The following is a 23,718-nucleotide window of genomic DNA, read 5'->3' as shown; positions in this document are numbered from 1 at the left end:
TGTTTAGGCCCCTGCGTAGAATTCAGCCCACCTTTATCCTCACAGGCCGGGGCCATTGGAGGGAGCAGCGCGTGCTGTCCCAGCCTGCAAGACCATCAGCAGGCTGGGGCCATTGGAGGGAGCAGCACGTGCTGTTGCAGGAGGTCGATGGCTACGAAGCGAGGTCGCTGATTGCAGTGCGGGCAAGCACAGCAGGAGGGGGCGAAGGAGCGGCAAGATTCCGTATAGGGGGAATGACCCAGGAGAGGTGCGAGTTCGGGGCTCAGAAGAGGCGAGGGCCCAGGGGCAGCACGGGGCCAGCCCACACTGTGCGATATGTGTGCGAACTAGGTCCGTGCAGCAGAGCAGGTCTCCAGTCGTCCTGGTTAATCCTTGCCACTGGACCAAGACCTAGCTCTGTCAAGCCCGTGTGGTGGCTGGTGTGCAACAGCCACCACACGTTAAAAAAATCCACGCACAGGCATCTTCCACCCTTCAGGATGTAGTTCAGGATCCAGAATATTAGGTCCTTCATTGAAACACCTGTGAACTCATCCCTTTTTGGCGTGGAAGCGAGTCATCCTCGCTTCGAGGGACCGCCTATGATGATGGTGATCCTCACTGACCATTAACAAGGCTTATGCCACAAATTGTCTTTCAGACCTTTTCTGATGGGGGCACAATGCAAAGCAACACACTTGTTGATCCGTGAACTATTCACCATCCAGGACAAAGCAGCCCGCTTGATCAGCACCCCATCCACCACCTTCAACATTCACTCCCTCCACCACCGGCGCACCGTGGCTGCAGTGTGCACCATCTACAAGATGCACTGCAGCAACTCGCCAAGGCTTCTTCGGCAGCACTTCCCAAACCCACGACCTCCACCATCTGGAAGGAAAAAGGCAGCAGGTGCATGGGAACACCACCACCTCCACGTTCCCCTCCGAGTCACACACCATCCCGACTTGGAAATATATCGGCCGTTCCTTCATTGTCGCTGGGTCAAAATCCTGGAACTCCCTCCCTAACAGCACTGTGGGAGCACCTTCACCACACGGCTCACCACCACCTTCTCAAGGGGCAATTAAGCATGGGCAATAAATGATGGACTTGCCAGCCACGCCCACATCCCGTGACTGTATTAAAAAAATGATTAAAGATTATGTGAGGAAAGAGCAGTGGAATGAAGCCAAGTGGCTGGCGAGATTTCCTTTGGGCCTAATCATGGGCGTGGGTAAAGGGGTGGCTGGGGAGTGGGAGGGTATGTGTTCAGGGTGTCCGTGTGCAGCCACAACGTCGGGTTCCGGTGGGGGCGGGGCAGTGTTTAGTCTCTGCCCCCATACAGTGCATGCACAGAATAATGGTGCGATTACAAATAATCACTCCGTAGAATGTACAGCACAGAAACAGGCCATTCGGCCCAACTGGTCTATGCTGGTGTTTGTGCTCCACACCAGTCTCCTCCCACTCCTCTTCATCTCACCCTATCATCATAGCCTTCTATCCCTTTCTCCCTCATGTGTTTATCTAGCTCCCCCTTAAGTGCATCTCTGCTATTCATCTCAACCACTCCCTGTGGCAGCGACTGCCACATTCTCACCACTCTCTGGGTAAAGAAGACCTTCCTGAATTTCCTATTGGACATTGTAATGTGTGCACCTGCGAGGATGCTCACAGACTGGTATAGCTGTTGAGTTGGGAGTGGCTTAGCCAGTCGCGTGACATTCACAAGACTCAATAAAACCCCAGCCAGTTCGGGGGATCCACGATGAGGCAGGTGGTTGTGAGCCTGGTGGATGAACTGGTAATGTCATCATCATAGGCAGTCCCTTGGAATCGAGGAAGATTTGTGTCCACTCTTAACATGAGTCCAATTGGTTGTACAGTCCAATACAAGAGCCACAGTCCATGTCACAGGTGGGGCAGATAGTCGTTGAGGGAAGGGGTGGGTGGGACTGGTTTGCCGCACGTTCCTTCCGCTGCCTGCGCTTGCTTTCTGCATGCTCTCGGCGACGAGACTCAAGGTGCTCAGCGCCCTCCCGGATGCTCTTCCTCCACTTAGGGTGGTCTTTAGCCAGGGACTCCCAGGTGTCTGTGGGGATGTTGCATTTTTTCAGGGAGGCTTTGAGGGTGTCCTTGTAACGTTTCCTCTGCCCACCTGGGGATCGCTTGCCGTGAAAGAGTTCCGAGTAGAGCACTTGCTTTGGGAGTCTCGTGTCTGGTATGCGGACAATGTGGCCTGCCCAGCGGAGCTGGTCGAGTGTAGTAACGTGTAGTGTGAATGTTAAACCTTTGCTAATAAACCAACTAATTCTTAATACCAATGTGCTGTTGTGAATTCCTAAGCAAAGAACCCATGAAGCAAATACATTACAGATTTATTAGTGACTATGTTATATTTATCGTCCCTAGTTCTGGTCTCCCCCGCTAGTGGAAACATCTCCAAGTCTATCCTACCAAACCCCTTCGTAATTTTAAAGACCTCTATCTGGTCACCCTTCAGTCTTCTCTTTTCTGGAGAAAAAAGCCCCAGACTGTTCAGTCTTCTCTGATGGGTGTAATTTCTCAGTTCTGGTATTATTCTAGTCAATCTTTTTTGCACCTTCTCCAGTGCCTCGACATGCCCCTGCAGGGAGCAGCTGCAGGAGGGCGATGGCTGTCTGCAGTGCGGGCAGGTACAGCAGGAGGGGCCAAGGAGCATCAAGAGCTTGTAGATGGAAGTGTATTTAACCCCTTGTAACCTGCATCACACCACCACCAGAGGGCCCACCTGTTGGAGTCCCAAAGGATCGCAGCATTCTTTGGGAGCACAGTATATAAGCAGGCCACCCACGAGGTATCTGCACTCTGGAATCTAAATAAAGGAGCTAAGGTCACACTTGCTCATTTCACACAGTACTCAGTCTGACCAGTTATTATGAGTGTAGCAATCGGGGCCCAGGAGAGGCGTGAGTTCGGGGCCCAGAAGAGACAAGGGCCCAGGGGCAGCACGGGCCCAGCCCACACTGCAATATGTGTGCACACTAGGTCCGTGCAGCAGAGCAGGTCTCCAGTCGCCTTGGTTAACCCTTGCCACTGGACCAAGACCTAGCTCTGTCAAGCCCGTGTGGTGGCTGGTGTGCAACGGCCAACCCACGTTAACAAAATCCATGCACAGGCATCTTCCACCCTTCGGGATGTAGTTCAGGATCTGGAATATTAGGTCCTTCATTGAAACACCAGTGAACTCATTCCTTTTTGTGTGGAAGCAAGTCAGCCTCATTTTGAGGGACTGCCTATGATGATAATGATCCATTTTGTAACAGTGCGCGGTACTCCAAATGTGTTCTAACCTACGTTCCCTTTGAGCTGCTCAGCAGGGAGGCCGCACAGCGTTCCGGGGATCCCATGCAGCCGGCTGCATCACTGGGCCTAACGAGGACAGAATGGGCGGAATTCCTGTCGGAGCCCAGTAACGCCCAAAGGGATGGGTGACGGATGATCTGGCTCAGCTGCTAATGCCATCCCCCGGGAGCCGATCTCCATGTTGGAATGTCGGGGCCCGGGACTCTGGGGGGGGGTGGGGGTGCGAAATTGCGGAGCGTTGGGGCGGTAAGTTAGGGGAGTTAACAGCTACGAGGCGGGACTTGCCGTTTCCCGGCCACAAAAGTCCCGCCCCCGGCTGATAAATTGGGCTAACCGCCCCCGGGAGTAGGTGGAGCACAAATTCTCACGCTCCACTTCCTCTCGGGGGCGGGGACTGGAACGCCAAGACTCGGGAATTTTCCAGCGCGACGTGGAGAGACGGGAGCACAGGGCTCTCCCCTTCCCTTAAAGTGGAAGGCACGCTGCGGACTCTGCATTGGGGAGAAGGGGCCATCACTGCACCGATGGGGAGCGGGGTCCCGTGGCCGCAGCCCGGCTCAGACACAGAGTGCCGGGCTGCAACATCGTGGCACGGATCCCGCGATTTGATGAGGGCCATTTAAAAAAATTTCAGCGCCCGCACTGCCCCTTTAATTTCCGCCCTGCGAGCGGACTGAAGCCCAGTACGCGCCCTGTGAAGCTGGCGCGAGCGTTACCCATGGCAACCTCACGGGGTGCTCTCAGATTTTCGCTCCAGGGAGAAAACGAGTCGCTGCGTGTGGTGAGGATGTGGAGAAGTGATTTGCCACCCCCCCCCCCCGCGTTACCACTCCCCGGGGGTGAGGGGGGGCACTAATGTGAGGCGCAATCAACCGGAATTTCTCCCCTCCAGGTGTCTACGGTAAACCCAGAGAACTGTGGCCAGAGTTGCTCAGGCGAATGGAAATGCTACTCTCGCTGGGGCTTCCGCACAAGCAAGCGCTGGGTAAATATCCTGGGCACGAGAGACTTAGCCTTGGCACACCCACCCCGTCCTGCTGACCATCAGTTGACCCCGGGTGGGGGGAGGCCGTTTACCTTGGTGCCTGTGCTGATGCCCTGGTCAGGCGCTGGGTGGCGATTGGCCGGCTGGTCTCGCTGAGATCCCGAGGGGCCGCAGTCGATTTCCTCTACCTCAGGAACCTGCGGACACACAAGTCAAAAGCACCTCATCCATCAGCTCCAGCATGCACTTCAAGGGCAGGTCCTCCAGCATCGTTCTGGCGGGCGACCTCCCCAACCCCCCCCCCCACTGACCACGCAGAAAGGCCGATGGCCTGAGGGGGGTGGGGGGGGGGGAAGAGGGGGGAGGGGGAAAGAGGGGGAGATTTCTCACAGTGGCATCGTCGTGATAAGTGGGGCTCACAACTCCATCTATTATCTTGGATGTTAAATGCTACTGGCATCACTCCTCCCGCGAGCCCGACTCCTCCCCCAATGTGGCGTGCAGACCAACGCTTTAATTCCAGGGGTAAGAGTAAATGCGGCAATTTTCGGGCCTTAGTAGGCCATTCAGTGCCTGAAAAATTGGGCCACGCGGTACAATTGCTGAGCCAACGATCCCGAGCTTACCGCAGACTTTGCATTTATATAGCGTCTTTCACGACCACCAGACGTCCCAAAGCAATTTACAGCCAATGAAGTACTTTTAAATAAAAGTCACGATTGTGATGTGGGAAACGCGGCAGCCAGTTTGCACACAGCAAGCTCCCACCAATACCAGAGAATCTGTTTTTGTGATGTGAATACTGGTCAGGGCACTCCTGCACTAACTGAGGGAGTGGGAGGGAGCGAGAGGTGTAGTGAGGACTAGCAGCGTTGGAGAAGGATCAGTTGCAGAGCAGTTTCTCTCCCACCCGGTGTCGGTGGAACTCCCAGGGTAGGATCACGGTTAATGTTCCCTCTGATATTTTTCCAGGCGCGATCCCTTTAAATTTGCTATGCAGCCGCACATGGGAGGAGTCTTTTCCAGCAGCGACAGCCGGCGTGGAATCTCCGCTCGACGTGTAACTGCATGTCCACCCACCTTAGGGGGAACATTGGCCACGTTAATTATAAACCAGCCTCCCGTGTTGAACAAGTCCCGATTCACCATTATAGAATGTCCTGATTCCTCCCTCCCTCTGTGCTGAGCATGACAAGGGCAACTGGTGGGCCCTGGAACTGACTTCAGCACTTCAGTGCTGTCACCCAGGGTTCACACTCATCATTATTGCTCACGGTGGCATAGTGGCTGTGTTGCTGGTGCTAGTGATCCAGAGACAGGAGTTCAAATCCCACCACGGCAGCTGGGGAATTTAAATTCAGTCAATAAGATTATGAGGGGGCTTGACAAGGTAGATACAGAGAGGATGTTTCCACTGATAGGGGAGACTAGAACTAGAGGGCATGATCTTAGAATAAGGGGAGGAACATGAGGAGGAATTTCTTCTCTCAGAGGTTGTAAATCTGTGGAATTAGCTGCATCAGAGAGCTGTGGAAGCTGGGACATTGAATAAATTTAAGACAGAGATAGACAGTTTCTTAACTGATAAGGGAATATGGGGAGCGGGCAGGGCAGTGGAGCTGAGTCCATGATCGTATTAACTGGTGCAGCAGGCTCCTATTTCTTATGTTCTTAATTGAATAAATCTGGAATAAATAAAAAGCTAGTATCAAGAATAGTGACCACGAAACTACCGGATCCTTACCCGGTCTGGCTGATACGTGACTCCAGACCCACAGTAATGTGGTTGACTCTGAAATGGCCTCGCAAGCCACTCAGTTCTCTCAAGGGCGATTAGGGATGGGCAATAAATGCCGGCTTTGCCAGCGACGCCCACATCCCAGGAACTAATTTTAAAAAACAGAAAGTGGCTGTGTTTTGTGTGTTGTTGGTATGTGGAAGGTCTGTATGTCATGCGTGGATGCTGTATGTGTGGCTTATCTTTACACACTGTCTTCTTAAACTTCTTAAATATTTGCTGTTAGAAGTTCGATCGATATGAAGTGACTTGATCCCATACTCACAGGAGATTCGTCACCAGAACTGGAAGCTTCACCATCCTCTGGCTTTCGCACAATGCCTGCAATTAAAAAATAAATCACACATGAGGCAAACAAAAACAGTTCAAATGATCACAATCAATAGACAGGATCCGTACATTCACAAAGTATCAATAGACGGGATCCGTAAATTCACAAAGTAGCAATAGACGGGTTCCGTACATTCACAAAGTATCAATAGACGGGTTCCATACATTCACAAAGTATCAATAGACGGGATCCGTAAATTCACAAAGTATCAATAGACGGGGTCCGTACATTCACAAAGTATCGATAGACGGGTTCCGTACATTCACAAAGTATCAATCGACGGATTCCGTACATTCACAAAGTATCGATAGACAGGGTCCGTACATTCACAAAGTATCAATAGACGGGGTCCGTACATTCACAAAGTATCGATAGACAGGGTCCGTACATTCACAAAGTATCAATAGACGGGGTCCGTACATTCACAAAGTATCGATAGACAGGGTCCGTACATTCACAAAGTATCGATAGACAGGGTCCGTACATTCACAAAGTATCAATAGACAGGGTCCGCACATTCACAAAGTATCGATATACGGCGTCCGTACATTCACAAAGTATCAATAGACAGGGTCCGTACATTCACAAAGTATCAATAGACAGGGTCCGTACATTCACAAAGTATCAATAGACAGGGTCGGTACATTCACAAAGTATCAATAGACGGGGTCCGTACATTCACAAAGTATCGATAGACGGGTTCCGTACATTCACAAAGTATCTATAGACAGGGTCCGTACATTCACAAAGTATCAATAGACAGGATCTGTACATTCACAAAGTATCGATAGACAGGGTCCGCACATTCACAAAGTATCGATATACGGCGTCCGTACATTCACAAAGTATCAATAGACAGGGTCCGTACATTCACAAAGTATCAATAGACAGGGTCCGTACATTCACAAAGTATCAATAGACTGAGTCCGTACATTCACAAAGTATCAATAGACAGGGTCCGTACATTCACAAAGTATCAATAGACAGGGTCCGTACATTCACAAAGTATCAATAGACAGGGTCCGTACATTCACAAAGTATCAATAGACAGGGTCCGTACATTCACAAAGTATCAATAGACAGGGTCCGTACATTCACAAAGTATCAATAGACGGGATCCGTACATTCACAAAGTAACGATAGACGGGTTCCGTACATTCACAAAGTATCTATCGACGGATTCCGTACATTCACAAAGTATCTATAGACAGGGTCCTAACATTCACAAAGTATCAATAGACAGGGTCGGTACATTCACAAAGTATCAATAGACTGAGTCCGTACATTCACAAAGTATCGATAGACAGGGTCCGTACATTCACAAAGTATCGATAGACGGGTTCCGTACATTCACAAAGTATCAATAGACGGGATCCGTAAATTCACAAAGTATCAATAGACAGGGTCCGTACATTCACAAAGTATCAATAGACGGGGTCCGCACATTCACAAACTATCGATAGACAGGGTCCGCACATTCACAAAGTATCAATAGACAGGGTCCGCACATTCACAAAGTATCGATAGACAGGGTCCGCACATTCACAAAGTATCGACAGACGGCATCCGTAAATTCACAAAGTATCAATAGACAGGGTCCGTACATTCACAAAGTATCAATAGACAGGGTCCGTACATTCACAAAGTATCAATAGACTGAGTCCGTACATTCACAAAGTATCAATAGACAGGGTCCGTACATTCACAAAGTATCAATAGACAGGGTCCGTACATTCACAAAGTATCGATAGACAGGGTCCGCACATTCACAAAGTATCAATAGACTGAGTCCGTACATTCACAAAGTATCAATAGACAGGGTCCGTACATTCACAAAGTATCAATAGACGGGATCCGTAAATTCACAAAGTATCAATAGACGGGGTCCGTACATTCACAAAGTATCGATAGACGGGGTCCGTACATTCACAAAGTATCAATCGACGGATTCCGTACATTCACAAAGTATCGATAGACAGGGTCCGTACATTCACAAAGTATCAATAGACGGGGTCCGTACATTCACAAAGTATCGATAGACAGGGTCCGTACATTCACAAAGTATCAATAGACGGGGTCCGTACATTCACAAAGTATCGATAGACAGGGTCCGTACATTCACAAAGTATCGATAGACAGGGTCCGTACATTCACAAAGTATCAATAGACAGGGTCCGCACATTCACAAAGTATCGATATACGGCGTCCGTACATTCACAAAGTATCAATAGACAGCGTCCGTACATTCACAAAGTATCTATAGACAGGGTCCGTACATTCACAAAGTATCAATAGACAGGATCTGTACATTCACAAAGTATCGATAGACAGGGTCCGCACATTCACAAAGTATCGATATACGGCGTCCGTACATTCACAAAGTATCAATAGACAGGGTCCGTACATTCACAAAGTATCAATAGACAGGGTCCGTACATTCACAAAGTATCAATAGACTGAGTCCGTACATTCACAAAGTATCAATAGACAGGGTCCGTACATTCACAAAGTATCAATAGACAGGGTCCGTACATTCACAAAGTATCAATAGACAGGGTCCGTACATTCACAAAGTATCAATAGACAGGGTCCGTACATTCACAAAGTATCAATAGACAGGGTCCGTACATTCACAAAGTATCAATAGACGGGGTCCGTACATTCACAAAGTATCGATAGACGGGTTCCGTACATTCACAAAGTATCTATCGACGGATTCCGTACATTCACAAAGTATCTATAGACAGGGTCCGTACATTCACAAAGTATCAATAGACAGGATCTGTACATTCACAAAGTATCGATAGACAGGGACCGCACGTTCACAAAGTATCGATATACGGCGTCCGTACATTCACAAAGTATCAATAGACAGGGTCCGTACATTCACAAAGTATCAATAGACAGGGTCCGTACATTCACAAAGTATCAATAGACTGAGTCCGTACATTCACAAAGTATCAATAGACAGGGTCCGTACATTCACAAAGTATCAATAGACAGGGTCCGTACATTCACAAAGTATCAATAGACAGGGTCCGTACATTCACAAAGTATCAATAGACAGGGTCCGTACATTCACAAAGTATCAATAGACAGGGTCCGTACATTCACAAAGTATCAATAGACAGGGTCCGTACATTCACAAAGTATCGATAGACAGGGTCCGCACATTCACAAAGTATCAATAGACAGAGTCCGTACATTCACAAAGTATCAATAGACAGGGTCCGTACATTCACAAAGTATCAATAGAGAGGGTCCGTACATTCACAAAGTATCAATAGACTGAGTCCGTACATTCACAAAGTATCGATAGACAGGGTCCGTACATTCACAAAGTATCGTTGACGGGTTCCGTACATTCACAAAGTATCAATAGACGGGATCCGTAAATTCACAAAGTATCAATAGACAGGGTCCGTACATTCACAAAGTATCAATAGACGGGGTCCGCACATTCACAAACTATCGATAGACAGGGTCCGCACATTCACAAAGTATCAATAGACAGGGTCCGCACATTCACAAAGTATCGATAGACAGGGTCCGCACATTCACAAAGTATCGACAGACGGCATCCGTAAATTCACAAAGTATCAATAGACAGGGTCCGTACATTCACAAAGTATCAATAGACAGGGTCCGTACATTCACAAAGTATCAATAGACTGAGTCCGTACATTCACAAAGTATCAATAGACAGGGTCCGTACATTCACAAAGTATCAATAGACAGGGTCCGTACATTCACAAAGTATCGATAGACAGGGTCCGCACATTCACAAAGTATCAATAGACTGAGTCCGTACATTCACAAAGTATCAATAGACAGGGTCCTTACATTCACAAAGTATCGATAGACAGGGTCCGTACATTCACAAAGTATCGATAGACAGGGTCCGCACATTCACAAAGTATCAATAGACTGAGTCCGTACATTCACAAAGTATCAATAGACAGGGTCCGTACATTCACAAAGTATCAATAGACAGGGTCCGTACATTCACAAAGTATCGATAGACAGGGTCCGCAAATTCACAAAGTATCAATAGACTGAGTCCGTACATTCACAAAGTATCAATAGACAGGGTCCGTACATTCACAAAGTATCGATAGACAGGGTCCGTACATTCACAAAGTATCGATAGACGGGGTCCGTACATTCACAAAGTATCAATAGACAGGGTCCGTGCATTCACAAAGTATCGATAGACGGGGTCCGTAGATTCACAAAGTATCGATAGACGGGGTCCGTACATTCACAAAGTATCAATAGACGGGGTCCGTACATTCACAAAGTATCAATAGACGGGGTCAGCACATTCACAAAATATCGATAGACGGGGTCCGTACATTCACAAAGTATCAATAGACGGGATCCGTAAATTCACAAAGTATCAATAGACGGGGTCCGTACATTCACAAAGTATCGATAGACGGGTTCCGTACATTCACAAAGTATCGATCGACGGATTCCGTACATTCACAAAGTATCGATAGACAGGGTCCGTACATTCACAAAGTATCGATCGACAGGGTCCGTACATTCACAAAGTATCAATAGACAGGGTCCGTACATTCACAAAGTATCGAGAGACAGGGTCCACACATTCACAAAGTATCAATAGACTGAGTCCGTACATTCACAAAGTATCAATAGACAGGGTCCGTACATTCACAAAGTATCAATAGACAGGGTCCGTACATTCACAAAGTATCAATAGACAGGGTCCGTACATTCACAAAGTATCAATAGACAGGGTCCGTACATTCACAAAGTATCGATAGACGGGGTCCGTACATTCACAAAGTATCAATAGACGGGGTCCGTACATTCACAAAGTATCAATAGACAGGGTCAGCACATTCACAAAGTATCAATAGACGGGGTCCACACATTCACAAAGTATCAATAGACGGGATCCGTACATTCACAAAGTATCGAGAGACAGGGTCCGTACATTCACAAAGTATCAATAGATGGGGTCCACACATTCACAAAGTATCAATAGACAGGGTCCGTACATTCACAAAGTATCGATAGACGGGGTCCGTACATTCACAAAGTATCAATAGACGGGGTCCGTACATTCACAAAGTATCAATAGACGGGGTCTGTACATTCACAAAGTATCAATAGACGGGGTCCGTACATTCACAAAGTATCGCTAGACAGGGTCCGTACATTCACAAAGTATCAACAGACAGGGTCCGTACATTCACAAAGTATCAATAGACAGGGTCCGTACATTCACAAAGTATCAATAGACAGGATCCGTACATTCACAAAGTATCAATAGACAGGGTCCGTACATTCACAAAGTATCAATAGACGGGGTCCACACATTCACAAAGTATCGATCGACGGGGTCCGTACATGCACAAAGTATCGATCGACGGGGTCCGTACATTCACAAAGTATCAATAGACGGTGTCCGTACATTCACATAGTATCGATAGACAGGGTCTGTACATTTACAAAGTATCAATAGACAGGGTCCACACATTCACAAAGTATCAATAGACCGGGTCTGTACATTCACAAAGTATCAATAGACAGGGTCTGTACATTCACAAAGTATCAATAGACGGGGTCCACACATTCACAAATTATCAATAGACGGGGTCCGTACATTCACAAAGTATCGATAGACAGGTTCCGTACATTCACAAAGTATTGATAGACAGGGTCCGTACATTCACAAAGTATCGATAGACAGGGTCCGTACATTCACAAAGTATCAATAGACGGGGACTGTACATTCACAAAGTATCGACAGACAGGGTCCGTAAATTCACAAAGTATCAATAGACAGGGTCCGTACATTCACAAAGTATCAATAGACGGGGTCCGTACATTCACAAAGTATCAATAGACAGGGACCGTACATTCACAAAGTATCAATAGACAGGGTCCACACATTCACAAAGTATCAATAGACGGGGTCCGTACATTCACAAAGTATCGATAGACAGGGTCCGCACATTCACAAAATATCAATAGACTGAGTCCGTACATTCACAAAGTATCAATAGACAGGGTCCGTACATTCACAAAGTATCAATAGACAGGGTCCGTACATTCACAAAGTATCGATAGACGGGGTCCGTACATTCACAAAGTATCAATAGACAGGGTCCGTACATTCACAAAGTATCGATAGACGGGGTCCGTACATTCACAAAGTATCAATAGACGGGGTCCGTACATTCACAAAGTATCAATAGACGGGGTCAGCACATTCACAAAGTATCGATAGACAGGGTCCGTACATTCACAAAGTATCAATAGACGGGATCCGTAAATTCACAAAGTATCAATAGACGGGGTCCGTACATTCACAAAGTATCAATAGATGGGGTCCACACATTCACAAAGTATCAATAGACAGGGTCCGTACATTCACAAAGTATCGATAGACGGGGTCCGTACATTCACAAAGTATCGATAGACAGGGTCCGTACATTCAGAAAGTATCGAGAGACAGGGTCCGTACATTCACAAAGTATCAATAGATGGGGTCCACACATTCACAAAGTATCAATAGACAGGGTCCGTACATTCACAAAGTATCGATAGACGGGGTCCGTACATTCACAAAGTATCGATAGACAGGGTCCGTACATTCAGAAAGTATCGAGCGACAGGGTCCGTACATTCACAAAGTATCAATAGACAGGGTCCGTACATTCACAAAGTATCAATAGACGGGGTCCGTACATTCACAAAGTATCAATAGACCGGGTCTGCACATTCACAAAGTATCAATAGACGGGGTCCGTACATTCACAAAGTATCAATAGACGGGGTCTGTACATTCACAAAGTATCGATAGACAGGGTCTGTACATTCACAAAGTATCAATAGACAGGGTCCGTACTTTCACAAATTATAAATAGACAGGGTCTGTACATTCACAAAGTATCGAGAGACAGGGTCCGTACATTCACAAAGTATCAATAGACGGGGTCTGTACATTCACAAAGTATCAACAGACAGGGTCCGTACATTCACAAAGTATCAATAGACGGGGTCCGTACATTCACAAAGTATCAATAGACGGGGTCTGTACATTCACAAAGTATCAACAGACAGGGTCCGTACATTCACAAAGTATCAACAGACAGGGTCCGTACATTCACAAAGTATCAATAGACAGGGTCCGTACATTCACAAAGTATCAATAGACAGGATCCGTACATTCACAAAGTATCAATAGACAGGGTCCGTACATTCACAAAGTATCAATAGACGGGGTCCACACATTCACAAAGTATCGATCGACGGGGTCCGTACATGCACAAAGTATCGATCGACGGGGTCCGTACATTCACAAAGTATCAATAGACGGTGTCCGTACATTCACATAGTATCGATAGACAGGGTCTGTACATTTACAAAGTATCAATACATAGGGTCCACACATTCACAAAGTATCAATAGACCGGGTCTGTACATTCACAAAGTATCAATAGACATGGTCCGTACATTCACAAAGTATCGATAGACGGGGTCCGTACATTCACAAAGTATCAATAGACAGGGTCCGTACATTCACAAAGTATCGATAGACGGGGTCCGTATATTCACAAAGTATCGATAGACAGGGTCCGTACATTCACAAAGTATCGATCGACAGGGTCCGTACATTCACAAAGTATCAATAGACAGGGTCCGTACATTCACAAAGTATCGAGAGACAGGGTCCACACATTCACAAAGTATCAATAGACTGAGTCCGTACATTCACAAAGTATCAATAGACAGGGTCCGTACATTCACAAAGTATCAATAGACAGGGTCCGTACATTCACAAAGTATCAATAGACAGGGTCCGTACATTCACAAAGTATCAATAGACAGGGTCCGTACATTCACAAAGTATCGATAGACGGGGTCCGTACATTCACAAAGTATCAATAGACGGGGTCCGTACATTCACAAAGTATCAATAGACAGGGTCAGCACATTCACAAAGTATCAATAGACGGGGTCCACACATTCACAAAGTATCAATAGACGGGATCCGTACATTCACAAAGTATCGAGAGACAGGGTCCGTACATTCACAAAGCATCAATAGATGGGGTCCACACATTCACAAAGTATCAATAGACAGGGTCCGTACATTCACAAAGTATCGATAGACGGGGTCCGTACATTCACAAAGTATCAATAGACGGGGTCCGTACATTCACAAAGTATCAATAGACGGGGTCTGTACATTCACAAAGTATCAATAGACGGGGTCCGTACATTCACAAAGTATCGCTAGACAGGGTCCGTACATTCACAAAGTATCAACAGACAGGGTCCGTACATTCACAAAGTATCAATAGACAGGGTCCGTACATTCACAAAGTATCAATAGACATGATCCGTACATTCACAAAGTATCAATAGACAGGGTCCGTACATTCACAAAGTATCAATAGACGGGGTCCACACATTCACAAAGTATCGATCGACGGGGTCCGTACATGCACAAAGTATCGATCGACGGGGTCCGTACATTCACAAAGTATCAATAGACGGTGTCCGTACATTCACATAGTATCGATAGACAGGGTCTGTACATTTACAAAGTATCAATAGACAGGGTCCACACATTCACAAAGTATCAATAGACCGGGTCTGTACATTCACAAAGTATCAATAGACAGGGTCTGTACATTCACAAAGTATCAATAGACGGGGTCCACACATTCACAAATTATCAATAGACGGGGTCCGTACATTCACAAAGTATCGATAGACAGGTTCCGTACATTCACAAAGTATTGATAGACAGGGTCCGTACATTCACAAAGTATCGATAGACAGGGTCCGTACATTCACAAAGTATCAATAGACGGGGACTGTACATTCACAAAGTATCGACAGACAGGGTCCGTAAATTCACAAAGTATCAATAGACAGGGTCCGTACATTCACAAAGTATCAATAGACGGGGTCCGTACATTCACAAAGTATCAATAGACAGGGACCGTACATTCACAAAGTATCAATAGACAGGGTCCACACATTCACAAAGTATCAATAGACGGGGTCCGTACATTCACAAAGTATCGATAGACAGGGTCCGCACATTCACAAAATATCAATAGACTGAGTCCGTACATTCACAAAGTATCAATAGACAGGGTCCGTACATTCACAAAGTATCAATAGACAGGGTCCGTACATTCACAAAGTATCGATAGACGGGGTCCGTACATTCACAAAGTATCAATAGACAGGGTCCGTACATTCACAAAGTATCGATAGACGGGGTCCGTACATTCACAAAGTATCAATAGACGGGGTCCGTACATTCACAAAGTATCAATAGACGGGGTCAGCACATTCACAAAGTATCGATAGACAGGGTCCGTACATTCACAAAGTATCAATAGACGGGATCCGTAAATTCACAAAGTATCAATAGACGGGGTCCGTACATTCACAAAGTATCAATAGATGGGGTCCACACATTCACAAAGTATCAATAGACAGGGTCCGTACATTCACAAAGTATCGATAGACGGGGTCCGTACATTCACAAAGTATCGATAGACAGGGTCCGTACATTCAGAAAGTATCGAGAGACAGGGTCCGTACATTCACAAAGTATCAATAGATGGGGTCCACACATTCACAAAGTATCAATAGACAGGGTCCGTACATTCACAAAGTATCGATAGACGGGGTCCGTACATTCACAAAGTATCGATAGACAGGGTCCGTACATTCAGAAAGTATCGAGCGACAGGGTCCGTACATTCACAAAGTATCAATAGACAGGGTCCGTACATTCACAAAGTATCAATAGACGGGGTCCGTATCATTCACAAAGTATCAATAGACCGGGTCTGCACATTCACAAAGTATCAATAGACGGGGTCCGTACATTCACAAAGTATCAATAGACGGGGTCTGTACATTCACAAAGTATCGATAGACAGGGTCTGTACATTCACAAAGTATCAATAGACAGGGTCCGTACTTTCACAAATTATAAATAGACAGGGTCTGTACATTCACAAAGTATCGAGAGACAGGGTCCGTACATTCACAAAGTATCAATAGACGGGGTCTGTACATTCACAAAGTATCAACAGACAGGGTCCGTACATTCACAAAGTATCAATAGACGGGGTCCGTACATTCACAAAGTATCAATAGACGGGGTCTGTACATTCACAAAGTATCAACAGACAGGGTCCGTACATTCACAAAGTATCAACAGACAGGGTCCGTACATTCACAAAGTATCAATAGACAGGGTCCGTACATTCACAAAGTATCAATAGACAGGATCCGTACATTCACAAAGTATCAATAGACAGGGTCCGTACATTCACAAAGTATCAATAGACGGGGTCCACACATTCACAAAGTATCGATCGACGGGGTCCGTACATGCACAAAGTATCGATCGACGGGGTCCGTACATTCACAAAGTATCAATAGACGGTGTCCGTACATTCACATAGTATCGATAGACAGGGTCTGTACATTTACAAAGTATCAATACATAGGGTCCACACATTCACAAAGTATCAATAGACCGGGTCTGTACATTCACAAAGTATCAATAGACAGGGTCTGTACATTCACAAAGTATCAATAGACGGGGTCCACACATTCACAAAGTATCAATAGATGGGGTCCGTACATTCACAAAGTATCGATAGACAGGTTCCGTACATTCACAAAGTATTGATAGACAGGGTCCGTACATTCACAAAGTATCGACAGACAGGTTCCGTACATTCACAAAGTATCAATAGACGGGGACTGTACATTCACAAAGTATCGACAGACAGGGTCCGTACATTCACAAAGTATCAATAGACAGGATCTGTACATTCACAAAGTATCGATAGACAGGGTCCGTACATTCACAAAGTATCAATAGACAGGGTCCGTACATTCACAAAGTATCAATAGACGGGGTCCGTACATTCACAAAGTATCGATAGACGGGTTCCGTACATTCACAAAGTATCAATCGACGGATTCCGTACATTCACAAAGTATCGATAGACAAGGTCCGTACATTCACAAAGTATCAATAGACAGGGTCCGTACATTCACAAAGTATCGATAGGCAGGGTCCGCACATTCACAAAGTATCAATAGACTGAGTCCGTACATTCACAAAGTATCAATAGACAGGGTCCGTACATTCACAAAGTATCAATAGACAGGGTCCGTACATTCACAAAGTATCAATAGACTGAGTCCGTACATTCACAAAGTATCAATAGACAGGGTCCGTACATTCACAAAGTATCAATAGACTGAGTCCGTACATTCACAAAGTATCAATAGACGGGGTCCGTACATTCACAAAGTATCAATAGACAGGGTCTGTATATTCACAAAGTATCGATAGACAGGGTCCGCACATTCACAAAGTATCAATAGACTTAGTCCGTACATTCACAAAGTATCAATAGACAGGGTCCGTACATTCACAAAGTATCGATAGACAGGGTCCGTACATTCACAAAGTATCGATAGACAGTGTCCGTACATTCACAAAGTATCAATAGACAGGGTCCGTACATTCACAAAGTATCAATAGACAGGGTCCGTACATTCACAAAGTATCAATAGACTGAGTCCGTACATTCACAAAGTATCAATAGACAGGGTCCGTACATTCACAAAGTATCAATAGACAGGGTCTGTATATTCACAAAGTATCGATAGACAGGGTCCGCACATTCACAAAGTATCAATAGACTGAGTCCGTACATTCACAAAGTATCAATAGACAGGGTCCGTACATTCACAAAGTATCGATAGACAGGGTCCGTACATTCACAAAGTATCGATAGACAGTGTCCGTACATTCACAAAGTATCAATAGACAGGGTCCGTACATTCACAAAGTATCAATAGACAGGGTCCGTACATTCACAAAGTATCGATAGACAGGGTCCACACATTCACAAAGTATCAATAGACTGAGTCCGTACAGTCACAAAGTATCAATAGACAGGGTCCGTACATTCACAAAGTATCGATAGACAGGGTCCGTACATTCACAAAGTATCGATAGACGGGGTCCATACATTCACAAAGTATCAATAGACAGGGTCCGTACATTCACAAAGTATCGATAGACGGGGTCCGTACATTCACAAAGTATCAATAGACGGGGTCCGTACATTCACAAAGTATCAATAGACGGGGTCCGTACATTCACAAAGTATCAATAGACCGGTTCAGCACATTCACAAAGTATCGATAGACGGGGTCCGTACATTCACAAAGTATCAATAGACGGGGTCCGTACATTCACAAAGTATCAATAGACGGGGTCTGTACATTCACAAAGTATCGATAGACAGGGTCTGTACATTCACAAAGTATCAAAAGACAGGGTCCGTACTTTCACAAATTATAAATAGACAGGGTCTGTACATTCACAAAGTATCGAGAGACAGGGTCCGTACATTCACAAAGTATCAATAGACGGGGTCTGTACATTCACAAAGTATCAATAGACGGGGTCCGTACATTCACAAAGTATCAATAGACGGGGTCTGTACATTCACAATGTATCAACAGACAGAGTCCGTACATTCACAAAGTATCAACAGACAGGGTCCGTACATTCACAAAGTATCAATAGACAGGGTCCGTACATTCACAAAGTATCAATAGACAGGATCCGTACATTCACAAAGTATCAACAGACAGGGTCCGTACATTCACAAAGTATCAATAGACGGGGTCCACACATTCACAAAGTATCGATCGGCGGGGTCCGTACATGCACAAAGTATCGATCGACGGGGTCCGTACATTCACAAAGTATCAATAGACGGTGTCCGTACATTCACATAGTATCGATAGACAGGGTCTGTACATTTACAAAGTATCAATAGACAGGGTCCACACATTCACAAAGTATCAATAGACCGGGTCTGTACATTCACAAAGTATCAATAGACAGGGTCTGTACATTCACAAAGTATCAATAGACGGGGTCCACACATTCACAAAGTATCAATAGACGGGGTCCGTACATTCACAAAGTATCGATAGACAGGTTCCGTACATTCACAAAGTATTGATAGACAGGGTCCGTACATTCACAAAGTATCGATAGACAGGGTCCGTACATTCACAAAGTATCAATAGACGGGGACTGTACATTCACAAAGTATCGACAGACAGGGTCCGTAAATTCACAAAGTATCAATAGACAGGGTCCGTACATTCACAAAGTATCAATAGACGGGGTCCGTACATTCACAAAGTATCGATAGACGGGGTCCGTACATTCACAAAGTATCAATAGACAGGGACCGTACATTCACAAAGTATCAATAGACAGGGTCCACACATTCACAAAGTCTCAATAGACGGGGTCCGTACATTCACAAAGTATCGATAGACAGGGTCCGCACATTCACAAAATATCAATAGACTGAGTCCGTACATTCACAAAGTATCAATAGACAGGGTCCGTACATTCACAAAGTATCAATAGACAGGGTCCGTACATTCACAAAGTATCGATAGACGGGGTCCGTACATTCACAAAGTATCAATAGACGGGGTCCGTACATTCACAAAGTATCAATAGACGGGGTCAGCACATTCACAAAGTATCGATAGACGGGGTCCGTACATTCACAAAGTATCAATAGACGGGATCTGTAAATTCACAAAGTATCAATAGACGGGGTCCGTACATTCACAAAGTATCAATAGACGGGGTCCGTACATTCACAAAGTATCAATAGACGGGGTCCGTACATTCACAAAGTATCAATAGACGGGGTCCGTACATTCACAAAGTATCAATAGACAGGGTCCGTACATTCACAAAGTATCGATAGACGGGTTCCGTACATTCACAAAGTATCGATCGACGGATTCCGTACATTCACAAAGTATCGATAGACAGGGTCCGTACATTCACAAAGTATCGATAGACAGGGTCCGTACATTCACAAAGTATCAATAGACAGGGTCCGTACATTCACAAAGTATCAATAGACAGGGTCCGTACATTCACAAAGTATCGAGAGACAGGGTCCGCACATTCACAAAGTATCAATAGACTGAGTCCGTACATTCACAAAGTATCAATAGACAGGGTCCGTACATTCAGAAAGTATCAATAGGCAGGGTCCGTACATTCACAAAGTATCAATAGACAGGGTCCGTACATTCACAAAGTATCAATAGACAGGGTCCGTACATTCACAAAGTATCGATCGACGGGGTCCGTAAATTCACAAAGTATCGATAGACGGGGTCCGTACATTCACAAAGTATCAATAGACAGGGTCCGTACATTCACAAAGTATCGATAGACGGGGTCCGTACATTCACAAAGTATCTATAGACGGGGTCCGTACATTCACAAAGTATCAATAGACGGGGTCCGTACATTCACAAAGTATCAATAGACAGGGTCAGCACATTCACAAAGTATCAATAGACGGGGTCCACACATTCACAAAGTATCAATAGACGGGGTCCGTACATTCACAAAGTATCAATAGACGGGTTCCGTACATTCACAAAGTATCAATAGACAGGGTCCGTACATTCACAAAGTATCGACAGACGGCGTCCGTACATTCACAAAGTATCAATAGACAGGATCCGTACATTCACAAAGTATCAATAGACGGCGTCCGTACATTCACAAAGTATCAATAGACAGAGTCAGTACATTCACAAAGTATCAATAGACGGGGTCCGTACATTCACAAAGTATCAATAGACAGGGTCTGTACATTCACAAAGTATCAATAGACGGGGTCCACACATTCACAAAGTATCAATAGACAGGGTCCGTACATTCACAAAGTATCGATAGACGGGGTCCGTACATTCACAAAGTATCGATAGACAGGGTCCGTACATTCAGAAAGTATCGAGCGACATGGTCCGTACATTCACAAAGTATCAATAGACAGGGCCGTACATTCACAAAGTATCGATAGACGGGGTCCGCACATTCACAAAGTATCAATAGACGGGGTCTGTACATTCACAATGTATCAATAGACGGGTTCCGTACATTCACAAAGTATCAATACACGGGGTCTGTACATTCACAAAGTATCGATAGACAGGGTCTGTACATTCACAAAGTATCAACAGACAGGGTCCGTACATTCACAAAGTATCAACAGACAGGGTCCGTACATTCACAAAGTATCAATAGACAGGGTCCGTACATTCACAAAATATCAATAGACAGGATCCGTACATTCACAAAGTATCAATAGACAGGGTCCGTACATTCACAAAGTATCAATAGACGGGGTCCACACATTCACAAAGTATCGATCGACGGGGTCCGTACATGCACAAAGTGTCGATCGACGGGGTCCGTACATTCACAAAGTATCAATTGACGGTGTCCGTACATTCACATAGTATCGATAGACAGGGTCTGTACATTTACAAAGTATCAATAGACAGGGTCCACACATTCACAAAGTATCAATAGACCGGGTCTGTACATTCACAAAGTATCAATAGACAGGGTCTGTACATTCACAAAGTATCAATAGACGGGGTCCACACATTCACAAAGTATCAATAGACGGGGTCCGTACATTCACAAAGTATCGATAGACAGGTTCCGTACATTCACAAAGTATTGATAGACAGGGTCCGTACATTCACAAAGTATCGATAGACAGGGTCCGTACATTCACAAAGTATCAATAGACAGGGACTGTACATTCACAAAGTATCGACAGACAGGGTCCGTAAATTCACAAAGTATCAATAGACAGGGTCCGTACATTCACAAAGTATCAATAGACGGGGTCCGTACATTCACAAAGTATCGATTGACGGGGTCCGTACATTCACAAAGTATCAATAGACAGGGACCATACATTCACAAAGTATCAATAGACAGGGACCACACATTCACAAAGTATCGATAGACGGGGTCCGTACATTCACAAAGTATCGATAGACGGGGTCCGTACATTCACAAAGTATCAATAGACAGGGACCGTACATTCACAAAGTATCATTAGACGGGGTCCGTACATTCACAAAGTATCGATAGACAAGGTCCGTACGTTCACAAAGTATCGATAGACAGGGACCGTACGTTCACAAATTATCGATAGACAGGGTCCGTACATTCACAAAGTATCGATAGACAGGGTCCGTACATTTACAAAGTATCGATAGACAGGGTCCGTACGTTCACAAAGTATAGATAGACAGGGTCCGTACATTCACAAAGTATCGATAGACAGGGTCCGTACATTTACAAAGTATCGATAGACAGGGTCCGTACGTTCACAAAGTATCGATAGACAGGTTCCGTACATTCACAAAGTATCGATAGAGAGAGTCCTACATTCACAAAGTATCGATCGACGGGGTCCGTACATTCACAACGTATCAATAGACGGGGTCCGTACATTCACAAAGTATCGATGGACAGCGTCAGTACATTCACAAAGTATCAATAGACAGGGTCCGTACATTCACAAAGTATCAATAGACAGGGTCCGTACATTCACAAAGTATCGATAGACGGGGTCCGCACATTCACAAAGTATCAATAGACAGGGTCCGTACATTCACAAAGTATCAATAGACAGGGTCCGTACATTTACAAAGTATCAATAGACGGGATCCGTACATTCACAAAGTAACAATGGACAGGGTTCGTACATTCACAAAGTATCAATAGACAGGGTCCGTACATTCACAAAGTATCAATAGACAGGGTCCGTACATTTACAAAGTATCAATAGACAGGGTCCGTACATTCACAAAGTATTGATCGACGGGGTCCGTACATTCACAAAGTATCAATAGACGGGGTCCGTACATTCACAAAGTATCAAAAGACGGGGTCCACACATTCACAAATTATCAATAGACGCGGTCCGTACATTCACAAAGTATCGATAGACAGGGTCCGTACATTCACAAAGTATCGATAGACAGGGTCCGTACATTCACAAAGTATCAATAGACAGGGTCCGTACATTCACAAAGTATCGATAGACGGGGTCCGTACATTAACAAAGTATCGATAGACAGGGTCCGTACATTCACAAAGTATCAATAGACAGGGTCCACACATTCACAAAGTATCGATAGACAGGGTCCGTACAATCACAAAGTATCGATAGACAGGGTCCGTACATTCACAAAGTATCGATAGACAGGGTCCGTACATTCACAAAGTATCAATAGACAGGGTCCGTACATTCACAAAGTATCGATAGACGGGGTCCGTACATTCACAAAGTATCGATAGACAGGGTC

The 23,718-nt window shown here is 45.3% G+C and overlaps 1 protein-coding gene across 1 annotated transcript in view; it reads right to left on the bottom strand.

The window, feature by feature from the left end:
* Positions 1-23,718, bottom strand: part of LOC139239048 (neuroblast differentiation-associated protein AHNAK-like) — a 139,486-nt gene that overhangs the window by 14,486 nt on the left and 101,282 nt on the right. The window contains exons 4-5 of the mRNA XM_070867553.1: positions 6,376-6,431; positions 4,405-4,509 (exon numbers count right to left, since the gene is read on the bottom strand). Coding sequence (XP_070723654.1) covers positions 4,405-4,509; positions 6,376-6,431 — 161 coding nt within the window. The remainder of the gene's footprint in view (positions 1-4,404; positions 4,510-6,375; positions 6,432-23,718) is intronic.

Source organism: Pristiophorus japonicus, chromosome 26 (assembly GCF_044704955.1).
Source record: "Pristiophorus japonicus isolate sPriJap1 chromosome 26, sPriJap1.hap1, whole genome shotgun sequence".
In the NCBI taxonomy this organism is placed as follows: Eukaryota; Metazoa; Chordata; class Chondrichthyes; family Pristiophoridae; genus Pristiophorus; species Pristiophorus japonicus.
This window is presented reverse-complemented; position numbering and strand designations above follow the sequence as displayed.